The 10,510-nt window shown below is 53.8% G+C and overlaps 5 protein-coding genes across 5 annotated transcripts; 4 read left to right on the forward strand and 1 right to left on the reverse strand.

Moving 5' to 3' along the window:
• Nucleotides 1–665: 665 nt before the first annotated feature.
• Nucleotides 666–2,538, forward strand: AYL99_08675 (hypothetical protein; the record flags this gene model as incomplete). Its single annotated transcript, XM_018840183.1, has 6 exons — nt 666–843; nt 943–1,238; nt 1,317–1,485; nt 1,546–1,922; nt 1,983–2,351; nt 2,413–2,538. 6 exons carry the CDS (start codon nt 666–668, stop codon nt 2,536–2,538), a joined length of 1,515 nt encoding a protein of 504 aa, XP_018691304.1.
• A 1,149-nt stretch (nt 2,539–3,687) lies between these two features.
• Nucleotides 3,688–5,259, forward strand: AYL99_08676 (hypothetical protein; the record flags this gene model as incomplete). The annotated part of the gene is made up of 1 exon (XM_018840184.1): nt 3,688–5,259. One exon carries the CDS (start codon nt 3,688–3,690, stop codon nt 5,257–5,259), a length of 1,572 nt encoding a protein of 523 aa, XP_018691305.1.
• Nucleotides 5,260–5,955: 696 nt separating this feature from the next.
• AYL99_08677 (hypothetical protein) lies at nt 5,956–6,952 on the forward strand (the record flags this gene model as incomplete). Its single annotated transcript, XM_018840185.1, has 2 exons — nt 5,956–5,980; nt 6,057–6,952. 2 exons carry the CDS (start codon nt 5,956–5,958, stop codon nt 6,950–6,952), a joined length of 921 nt encoding a protein of 306 aa, XP_018691306.1.
• Nucleotides 6,953–7,228: 276 nt separating this feature from the next.
• On the reverse strand, nt 7,229–8,731 carry AYL99_08678 (hypothetical protein; the record flags this gene model as incomplete). Its single annotated transcript, XM_018840186.1, has 4 exons — nt 7,229–7,719; nt 7,789–8,083; nt 8,141–8,262; nt 8,323–8,731. The coding sequence occupies 4 exons, from the start codon at nt 8,729–8,731 to the stop codon at nt 7,229–7,231; spliced, it is 1,317 nt and encodes a 438-aa protein (XP_018691307.1).
• An 859-nt stretch (nt 8,732–9,590) lies between these two features.
• AYL99_08679 (hypothetical protein) lies at nt 9,591–10,123 on the forward strand (the record flags this gene model as incomplete). Its single annotated transcript, XM_018840187.1, has 2 exons — nt 9,591–9,888; nt 9,999–10,123. 2 exons carry the CDS (start codon nt 9,591–9,593, stop codon nt 10,121–10,123), a joined length of 423 nt encoding a protein of 140 aa, XP_018691308.1.
• Nucleotides 10,124–10,510: the final 387 nt, after the last annotated feature.

Raw genomic sequence — 10,510 nt, forward strand, 5'->3', positions numbered from 1 at the left:
CTCTCCTCTGTGGCCTCAAAATCAAAGAACTCGGACCCCTTGAATTTGCAGCTCAAAAGGGTCAAAGTTCTTGTTGGCTGCGTTCTCTTACCAGATCCCACTGGCCGGTTCGTCAACGTCTGGAGCAGCCTTGGGTTCCCGTATTAGACGGCAGACGAGATCCGAAGTCCGGCGCGCCTGTCGACCTAATTGGCCCGGGTTCGTGGCATTCGGCAAAGCATCCCCAGGGGGTAACCAGCCTTGTCCGGCTTTCGAGCGGGGAACCGCCATACATGTTCAGGGCGGAAGAGCGCTTATCCAGATCCTGTCGGCGACGTCGGTTCTCAGCCCGCATTTCTGATAAGCAGGTATACGCACAAACCATCAAACTATCTGGATGTGGGGAGGACAGAGGTTGAACACCCCTTTTCCCAGTGCTGGTCCCAGCGTTGGTCCCCCTACCCAATGGAGCGGGCTTCATGTTCTAGACCTGACGGAGGTCCAGCCTTCCGCATCCTCCACGGAGCGTCTGACTCCAGATACCTCCCCCTCCTGACGGCAGAGGCATAAAGCTGGGCCAGGGCCGCAAACCTCAGCTTCCAAGGAAGTTGTCTTGAAAACCATTCCCAGAACTTGACGGCGACCGGCAAAGAGAAACGCCGAAAAGATTGCTACCACACCGCGCCATGGCGATCGGCACGAAGGCAAATCGATACAACTTCCTAATTGCGTTCTTTGTGACACTGGGGTCCTTCACCTACGGCTACAACTCTTCCGTTACAGCTGGTGTCATCGGCCTCCCGACCTTTTTCAAGTACTTTGACATTGACGTAACTACCAGTTCTGGTAGCTCGACCCTTGGCGGTAAGCTCATGTCTCTTGAATACCGCCGAGATGCCAGTTAATGGTGCCGAAGACTCACGATGAGAGTGTGTATACTAACGTGAAATGGTGCCCTCACAGCAATCAATGCCGTCTATCTCGCAGGAGGGGCCATCGGTTGTTGGACGTTGGGCTGGCTGGCCGACATCATTGGCCGGTGTCGCACCATTCAGGTCGTCTGTGTCATCTGTGTCATCTCGGCCGCCATTCAATGCGGCTCTGTCCATGTGGCCATGTTCCTGGTCGGGCGGCTGATCAATGGCTTTGGCGTGGGCATGATGAATTGCGTAATTCCCATCTTCCAGTCCGAGATTTCCCCTCCAACCCAGAGAGGGCGTCTCGTAGGCCTCCACGGATTCATCCTGGTGGCAGGTTATGTAAGGCTGTCTATCGGTGGACTTCATTTTCTTGGATTGTGCAGAACCTCGACTGACTCACTCGTTGTGTTTTGGCAGAGCTGCGGTGGTTGGACGTCGTATGGCAACTACTTTGCACATAATGCCGCTCTGCAGTGGCGTTTGCCCCTTGCTCTCCAGCTTGTGGCCCCCTTGTTGCTGCTTTGTGGCAGTCCCTGGCTTCCAGAGTCTCCTCGTTGGCTGATCAGCCGCCACCGTGACACTGAAGGTGAGTTGACGCGCGCTGTGATGGTCACTCCGCCACGACTGACGATCCGGGCTCTCTCAGGCATGACCATTCTCGAGGACCTGCACCGAGTCACGACGGATCCCGATGCCACTGGTGCGCACATCGAATATCAGCAGATCAAGGCCCAACTCGAGCTCGAGGCAGAAGATAATCTGGGCTCTCTGATCCAATGCTTCCGGAAACCGCACATTCGCAAGCGCATGATCTACGGCTTCCTCCTGCAATGGCTACTCCAGAGCACCGGCGTCCTGGTCGTCTTCAACTACCAGACACTCCTGTACGCCAATTTGGGCGTCACAGGCTCCTTGCCTATCCTGCTACTGTCAATCTACAACCTTGTGGCGGCGTTTTTCAATTTTGTCAACTCCCTTATCCTGGATCGGCTGGGGCGGAAACTCGTTATCAGCGTGGGAATAGTAAGTTCTCGCTCAGCTCCCCATCGAAAAGAAGAGCCACTGATGTTGTCTTCCATGGAGGTCGGCTGTATCGTTGTCCTAAGCGTGTACACCGCTCTCGTCGCTGAGTTTGCCAACTCCCAGAACCGCGTCGGTAATGGGTTCGCCATTTTGTGTCTCTTCCTCTTTGCCGTCTTTTACGGAGGTGCCCTCGACGCCTCGAGCTACGTCTACTGCACTGAGATCTTCCCTACCTCGGTCCGTGCCCACGGCGTGGGATTCTCGGTCAGCGGTCTGTTTCTGTCTAACATCGTCTACACCCAAGCGGCCCCAACCGCCTTCAACTGCGTGGGCTGGAGGTATTTTCTCGTCTTCATTATCGTGCCAATTGTAGGGCTCTACCCGTTCATTCATTTCTATCCCGAGACTAAAGGTCTTTCTCTAGAAGAGGTACGTTTGATTCTGGCTCTGGCTAAAGATCGCGTTATTAACCCGGGATGTTTGCGTACAGATTGCTGCCAAATTCGGAGACCCAGTTGCTCTCGAAACCACCGAATTCATCGGCGGGAAACCTGACATTGAGAACATCACCATGGGAAAGGAAAGACACTGCACGCATGAAGAGGTGGCTGAGTAGGAGATCACGGCTTATCCTTCAACGACAGGGGGTTGAGGAGGAATCGGAACCAGTTTTCTCATTCGATCTGCAGGCTGATGCCGGACAAAACTGGAAACATCCTTACTTTGGCAAAATGGGTAGCACCGTTGTACCACCCATTGCTACCCTTACAGGGTGTCTCCATCAAGAAACGGTTCTTCTGAGTTATTTTAATGCAGACCCTGCTTAAAGCAATCCACCAGACTTCATCTCTAGTAAGAAAGTGTAGGAAGGACGATTTGGGGCTGAACCCCTCAAGTCTCGGCAATGGCATAAAGAATCATCGGACGACAATGTCTGGACGGGCCCCAGAGCAAGCCCAATACGGCTGTGCCGCGGACAGTAAGGGGAAAAACACCCGTGACCGGACGACCTTGAAATGTCTCGCTTAACAGTATGAAAGCGAAAGGTGCCAATCACGGCGAAAGTGAGTCACTAGGTGTGAGTTAGGAAGGGGCAAATGTGTTTTTCTCGGTGAGTGTAGCGGTACAGCATCGTCCGGCAGAAGGAGTCTTAGACCACAAACACTCCTTGGGAAAACATGCCGGCTTCCGCCCTCCTCCTCCTCCTCTTCCTGCTTCCTTCTCTCCCTCCCCGCTCTCCCAGACGACAATGGCTCAACGATCCGGTAAATCCGAGCAATTAGGGACTATCCCACTCCCTTGCCCCCCTCCTCCCCCCAAAATCACAGATTGGCTTACTGGAAGCATACACAGATCTGTGCAGATGCTGAATGCCCGGAAGATTATTCTGCCACATGTTGCGAACGGCTATTTACATACCTTGTTTGGTCGCTGGTGGGCATTCTCACTGCCTTGCCATCAAATCAGCACAAGAGTTGCTGCCTCCTCCTCTTGCTCTTATCGACAATGCATGTCATTAGCTCAATGAAAAGACGGATTCGCCAGCAAGGTGGAGTGTTTCTTTTTTTCAGCAATTACATCTGGTCGATGTCCAGATCAACTTACTTCGGCGTGCCGTCACTGAGCCTTCTCCCTCTACACTGAGTCACAGACTGCGAGCCTTCTCCTCGCCGTCGTTCGGTGCGCACACTCCTCTGTTTCATTTTATCTCCTCTCTTGCTTCTGCGCTTGCTCTACCCATCCACCCACCGTCTTCTACCTCAAAATGACCTCCCGAAATACCTATCTCGCGGCCGGCATTGCCTGCAACACAGCGGCCATGTTTGGCTACGGTACGGGCTACATTGGAAGCTTGTTGGTTTTGCCTTCATTCAATCATAGATTCGGTCTCGATCTTCTGTCGCGCCATGCTCTGGCAATGACGCAGTCTCTGGTGGTCTCGGTTTGGCTGCTGGGAGCTTTGGCTGGGGTGGTAGCTGCCTTGCCCGTCTGTTCTCATCTGGGACGAAAGATGTGTCTTGTCTGTTGTGCCGCCACTTATGTCCTCGGAGCCTTGCTCCAACTGGTCCCCAGCGGCAAGTCGATGGCTGCCTTTGACACTGGCAGATTGCTCAACGGCATCGGCGTCGGAGCCGGCACGCTAGTGACACCACTCTACATATCAGAAATCTCTCGTCATTCCCAACGCGGGATGTTACTAGGCTCGTGGCAGGTTGGGATCCAGATTTCTGCCCTGGTCGGCTTCTGGGGCGGCTACGCTTCCCATCGCAGTCTACCCGACACGTTGGACTTGCAATGGGAAGTGCCCGTGGCCATTCAGCTTGTGCCCGGGTCTATCTTGCTTTTTGGGAGCCTGGTCCTCCCAGAAAGCCCCATATGGCTGGCGGAACGGCACGATTCGGAAGCACTTCGCAGCGCGATAGCATGGCTCCGTTCCCAGGACGTCTCGTCGCCTGAAGTCATCTCGGAAGCAGAAGAGCACTGTCAGACAGTGATGGAGCGCAAGAAACAGGAAGCTTTGGGACCACGATCGAGCACCTGGAGGGAAATTATCCGTCCATCCATTCGCAAACGGCTCAACTGCGGCATCGGGCTGATGACTTTGATGACTCTGAGCGGCACCAATGCGCTCAACTTCTTTGCCCCGACCATTTTTATGAGCGCTGGGTTCACCTCCACATCAGCTTCACTCTTTCTGACCGGTGTCTTCGGCTTGGTCAAGCTGGCAGCCGCGCTGTCGTTCATGTTTTACGTAGTCCACTTCCGAGGCCACCGGTTCTGGATCATATTGGCCTCGGCCGTGTGCTCTTTTGCACTGTTCACTCTAGCCTTCTGTGTGCGGTTCTTCGAGACCACCACGAAAGGGCACTTTCTTGGCTTTTACCTCGACAACGGCGGCATCCCCACGCTCCCCGGCGTCCTCGGGTGCATCATGGTGCTGATATTTGCATACTTCTTCGGCATCGGCCACGGACCCATTGCGTGGAATTTCTGTGCTGAAGTCTTCCCCGCGCACCTCAGTACCATGTGCTGTACCATCACCACCTGCACGCAGTGGCTCTTTCAGGTGGTCAACGCCGTCTTGACCCCGTTCCTTCTTACAACAGCTGGGTGGTACACCTGGATCATTTTCGGCTGCGTCAATGCATTCACACTAATCTGGGCTATCCTCTACATCCCAGAGACAAGAGGTGTGCCGTTGGGCAAGCAAATGGATGCGTTGTTCGAAGATGTCACGATAGAGCCCACTCGAGATGACGCATCTGACGAAACCGAGGACATGATGGTCGTTGGCGAAGAGACACCACTACTAAAACCGCAGCGCTACATGAAGTAGCAGAGGGGCTAACGGAACAAGAAACAAGGATTTCGGTAGTGAAACCCATTTATAGACACGCACAGTAGAGATGGAAATGGCCCATAGACTTACACAAAATGAGGCATGCTATTTGTTCCGGTTAGCCTCTTCCGCGGTATACATTGAAAGCTCATGTCTTGCTTCTTAAATGCCCTAGCGTGGCGTTACCGACGGTTTCCGCCTCGTAACGGTTCGGGTACTTGATTCATAGAATACAAGGGTGAGAACCAGCATATTGCGGAGGTGTGCCTAGGATAGACGAGGGTAACAGACACAGTATCGGTCTTGTAGCAGCCCTCTGCGTGGTTATGCAGTCTCACCCCGCCCCCGGGGACACTCGAAAAATGAAAGAGGGGGCTAACTCGGCCCATGCTTCGGCATTCAGGCTTAGGAGGAGCAAGAGGAGATAGATGTTGACTGGATTCGTCGTAGATCGCCAACTGGGGGTGCCATCTACCCGGACGCTCCCAGGCCCGTGGCCAAAACATAAGGAACCGGTCTCGCTTTGATTGAAGACCGAGTCGCTCACATCCAAACCATTTGAACGCGGTGAATTGAAAGGCAAGACAGACCGTTGTCGTCAAGGAATCACTATTACGTCCTTTCCCCAAGGAGGCAAAGCATCGAGTCTCAGCCTGAGTGCCTGGTTGTTTGCTCGCCGGTTTACATGCAAAGATGGCGTCAGATATTGGATTCATTGGTTAGATACACCCCCTTTTCACATGAATACGGGCTGGATGTGTCAACTAACACGTAAACACACATGTTGCCGACAGGCCTGGGGAACATGGGCTACCGGATGGCGGTGAATCTTCGCAAGAAGATGGATCCAGAGGCGACGCTGTACGTTTACGATGTCGTCGAAGCCGCCTGCCAGCTCTTTTCCGACCAGTGCAGTGGATACGGCAAGATCGTCGTGGCCACTTCGTCCAGGGAGGTGGCAACCAAGTGTCCGACGCTGCTCTCGATCGTGCCAATGAGCAAGCACGTCCGCCAGGTCTATTTGGATCCGGAGAACGGGGTCATCGCGGCGCCCAAGGACCGCAACCGCCTGATGCTGGAGTGCAGCACCATCGAGATCAAGGCAACGCAGGACGTTGGCAGGGAAGTCATGGCCGCTGGGGCGGGCATCTATGTCGACACGCCCGTGTCCGGGGGCGCACGAGGCGCCGAGGAGGGCACCATTGCGTTCCTCGTCGGGCACCCGGGCCCCACGGAGGAGGCCGGGGCAGTCGCACAGCGCATCAAGGACGTCGTCTCGTTTATGGGGCGGCCCGACCGCGTCAACTTCTGCGGCAGCCTGGGCGCCGGGCTCGTGGGCAAGATCGTCAACAACTACATCTCCATCAACAACGTGCTGTCGCTGGCGGAAGGCATGGCGTTCGGGTTGAGGTACGGCGTCGACAAGATGACGTTGTACAACTGCGTCAAGAGCTCCAGCGGGGACTCCTGGGTGCTGGAGAACAAGAATTCAGTGCCCGGGGTGATCGCGAGGTCGCCGGCAAGCAATAACTTCAAGGCCACGTTTCCGGCCAGGATGGTGATCAAGGATTTGACGCTAGGTATCAACGCGGCGAAGGAAGTCGGCATCGATGCGACGATGGGTGAGAACGCCCTCAAATCGTTCCAGAGGGCGGACCAAGATCCTCGCACGACGGTCAGTGCAATTTGAAAAGTCCCCTGCTCTCGCTTCCGTGGCATCTCATATCAAAAGCTAATTCTTTCTTTCCTCTGATCCACAGGACCTGGACTGCACATCTATCTGGCTGCACATGAACGGCGAGGTGGATGGGTGGGCCAAACAACAGCAAGCCCAGTAGGCATGGAACCGTATCCACAACCACTTGCTACTTATGTAGATGCCTGGCTTATCTCATGTCATGTCATGCCTGCACGACACAAGCCAGCTGTAGAAGCAGCGGTGTCTCGTCTAATCCATGAAATGCACTCAGTCCGAGGCTTGGTTCGCGTAGACGATGCTCTCGATGTCCCTGCAAAGTGAAATCACCACGGGGTCTGAAGAATTCGGGGAGGTCAGTGAGCGCACAGCGGGCTCGTTGGTATCGATCGACGACGAACCTGCGAACGGGAGAATCTGGGTCCCGATGAACCCCCCTACCCCTTTAATCCTGTCCGCCCACCAGTAGCAATTTGCCATCCCAGCCCAGCTACCAGTACCAGGACCTCTCCCTTCCACCGTAGGCTGCAGAGTCAACATGAAGCTGAGGCCCCATCCTTGAGGCAGATGGTGCGGCTGGGCAGGATACAGCTCCGCGATGGGGTATGTCTCGTCCGGCACGGCGGCGGGAATGCCCTGACGTGCAAAATTGGGGAACTCGGGAATCTGATTTTCGAACATGGCGTCCACGGTGGAGGGCTGGAGAATCCGCGCTCCCGTGACGGGGGATGCGCCGCCGTTGAGCAAGGTGGCTATGATTGCTTTGTTTGTTGTCAGTCCTTTGGTTTCTGATGGGTTGTGAAAGGATGTCTCTCAAAGCGCAGGCTTACCGCAATAGTCGGCTGGGCTGCTAAAGAAGCCGCCTGCCGCGTTCTGGAACGCACGCTCTCGTTCATCGGCGGTGTTGAGGTCGAGAACCGCTTGGATGAAATGAGGCCTCTCTTCGAGTCTGCCGTTCTGTAGCGATCGTCGGCTGAGTTGGGCCAGGCGAGCTTTCATGTTGCCGTTGGGGAACAGTGATATATCTTTTAAGCCGAGTGGCTCAGAGATGTGCTTCTTGACGTACGCTTCCATTCGCTCTCCACTGGCCGCCTCGATCATCAAGCTGACCCATTCGTTGTTGAACTTGACACAATCAGCAGATCGAGCCTTCTCGCCAGCAACATGGGCCTAAATACTCACGCCATAGTTCCATGCTGTCCCTGGGTGTGCGACAAGCGGCTGAGAGAAATCTCCCGCGTGAGTCGAGTTCAGAGCTACCCAGTCGCGGATCTCGGGGGAGTAAGATTTGTAACCAAATCCCGCTGTTTGTGTTCTTCAGCTTGTCCTTGGAATGTCTAGAACGAAGAATCCGGATCCCTTACCCGTGTGGTTCATCAGCATTCGCAGGGTGATGCGACCTTTCTTGTCCTCGAAGGAAAGACTTCCATCCGCCGACCGCTGTACGACATGGACGTCTTTCAGCCGCGGGCACAATTGCTCGACCTGATCGGCGTCATCGAGACTTAGCAGTGCCTTCTCCACGAGCTGCATACAAGCTATCGACAGGACCAACTTGGAGGCTGATGCGAGCCAGAAGATGGAATTTGTCTGCAGCAGACCAGCGTCATTGGAAGCACCGACTCTTCCGTGAGCAGCCTGAAAAATGTTTTGACCCTGTCGATTTACCACGCAGACCTCGACCCCAGGAATCCCGGTCGTCGCATCCTTGGTGGCGGTCTTCAGCCACTCTTGTAGCAGAGTTGCCCCCTCCTCTGACAGCCGGAAAGTCATTGCTTTGGAAATGAGAGACCCTGTTGTTCGGACTTTGCTGAAGGTTGGACAAGCCACAGACGATCTGTGACTCAACAAACATAGACCACCAAAAGATCTGAGGGGAGTCCTAGATACAAGCCAAGAGGTATATCACCACAGAGGCACTCCGTAGAATCGCATTAGTCGTGATGAGCGCCTAACGGTAGTTATATTTCTTTGCATCGCCGTCGATCGCACATCTTCGGCCAAATTCTTCGTGAGCGTCGATGCGATTGGAAACTTTATACCGAACGTGTATATCTCCTTGAAAGCTCACACACACCTCGGCCCAGCCCCGGTATACTGCTCGTCTCACAGAGACGTCTCTCGAGGAGGAAGATGGCACTAGGCACGGATCATCATTCAGCAATCGCATGGTTCAGCCTAGTTGCGCCTCAGCGGAGACAAAGTGTCCGGTCTTGGCGCCGGTTTAGGACTAGTTGACTGGCAATGCCGACGATTGGCACCAAGAGGGATACCTGGCTAACAAAGATACCAACTGCCGAATACGGAACCATGCAGTGAGTTGGCTTTCCGAAGCTCGCGATACGGCATGGAAAAAGGTACTAATAATCCCTTTATCCACATCTGAAGTCCTACAGTGACCAAACCGTCGAGGCCCCTAAGTACCTCGTACTTGGGTCGGTTTCCCTTCCCCGAACTTTAATGTGCCCTCTGGAATGCCACCGAGACCTTCGGAGGTTGAAAGCACACTCCTTTCAGCTACAGCCAACTTCTTAGAGTACCAGGCGTGCATCTAGCAAAGGTGAGCAACCGTGGTTTATGTCCTTCGAATAGTTGAGGATAACAATCTCGAAGTTCTAAGTCAAGGTCGGCCATGTCTGGTGCTGCGGCTTCACTCGACATTGGCCTCATTTCGGCCGTGATCTCCATCATCGAGACTACCAAAAAGGTGTATGACGCCGCCCAAGATGCCAAAGGTCAACCTGAAGTGTTCGGCAAGGTTGCTGCCAAACTTCCACTGGTGCTAAAAATCCTCCAAAAATCAAAGTTAGAAGCAGGGAAAGGCGACGAAGACAGACAGGACGAAGTGGAAATCACCATGGAAGCATGCAGGGCTAAGGCAGAGAAAATCCAGAAGATATTCTTCAAGGCGGCACGTAAAGACGAAGACGGTTGGTTTGATCAAGACAAGAAAGCCGTTAAAATGGTGACCAAGGGAAAAAGGTTGAGGGATTGATAAAGAAATTCTGGAGGCTATTCAAGTTAATGGGATCGGCTACAGAGGTGCAGGTAAAGGCGCTTACAGATGCCATCAAAGAGATGGACGAAATGCAACCCTCAATCGTTGGCGACACTGCTGGTGCAATCAATCAGTCAAACAGGGACGGCGGACACAACTTTGCATGAGCGGACCAGGGGCAATGAAAACCGCGTTGGGGGCATTCTACGATGTTGGTGGGAATGCCACTTTTAATAATAGTAAGTAATAAATGAAAGTATAGTATCTGAATTTCAATCCATGGGAATACTGAGACGAACTACGTCAAAGATGACATGTTCGGAGCATGAAGACGCATTGTCGGTTAACGCCCACGTACCAAGAAAGACGGGTCTTCCGTCTAGAAATCAAGAGCACGTCTCTAATAAAGTTCGCAGGAGGCCGACTGCCCAATAGCAGAAACCTAAAATACGAGAGTGGTTTTCGTACAACGTCCATTTCCGATCCCGGGCGTGAGCAATGCAGAGGATATTGTAGCTAACCGTTAAGCCCTGAATCACAGATGACGAGGTTTC

The sequence above is a fragment of the Fonsecaea erecta genome (assembly GCF_001651985.1).
Source record: "Fonsecaea erecta strain CBS 125763 chromosome Unknown Scaff7, whole genome shotgun sequence".
NCBI classification, from domain to species: domain Eukaryota; kingdom Fungi; phylum Ascomycota; class Eurotiomycetes; order Chaetothyriales; family Herpotrichiellaceae; genus Fonsecaea; species Fonsecaea erecta.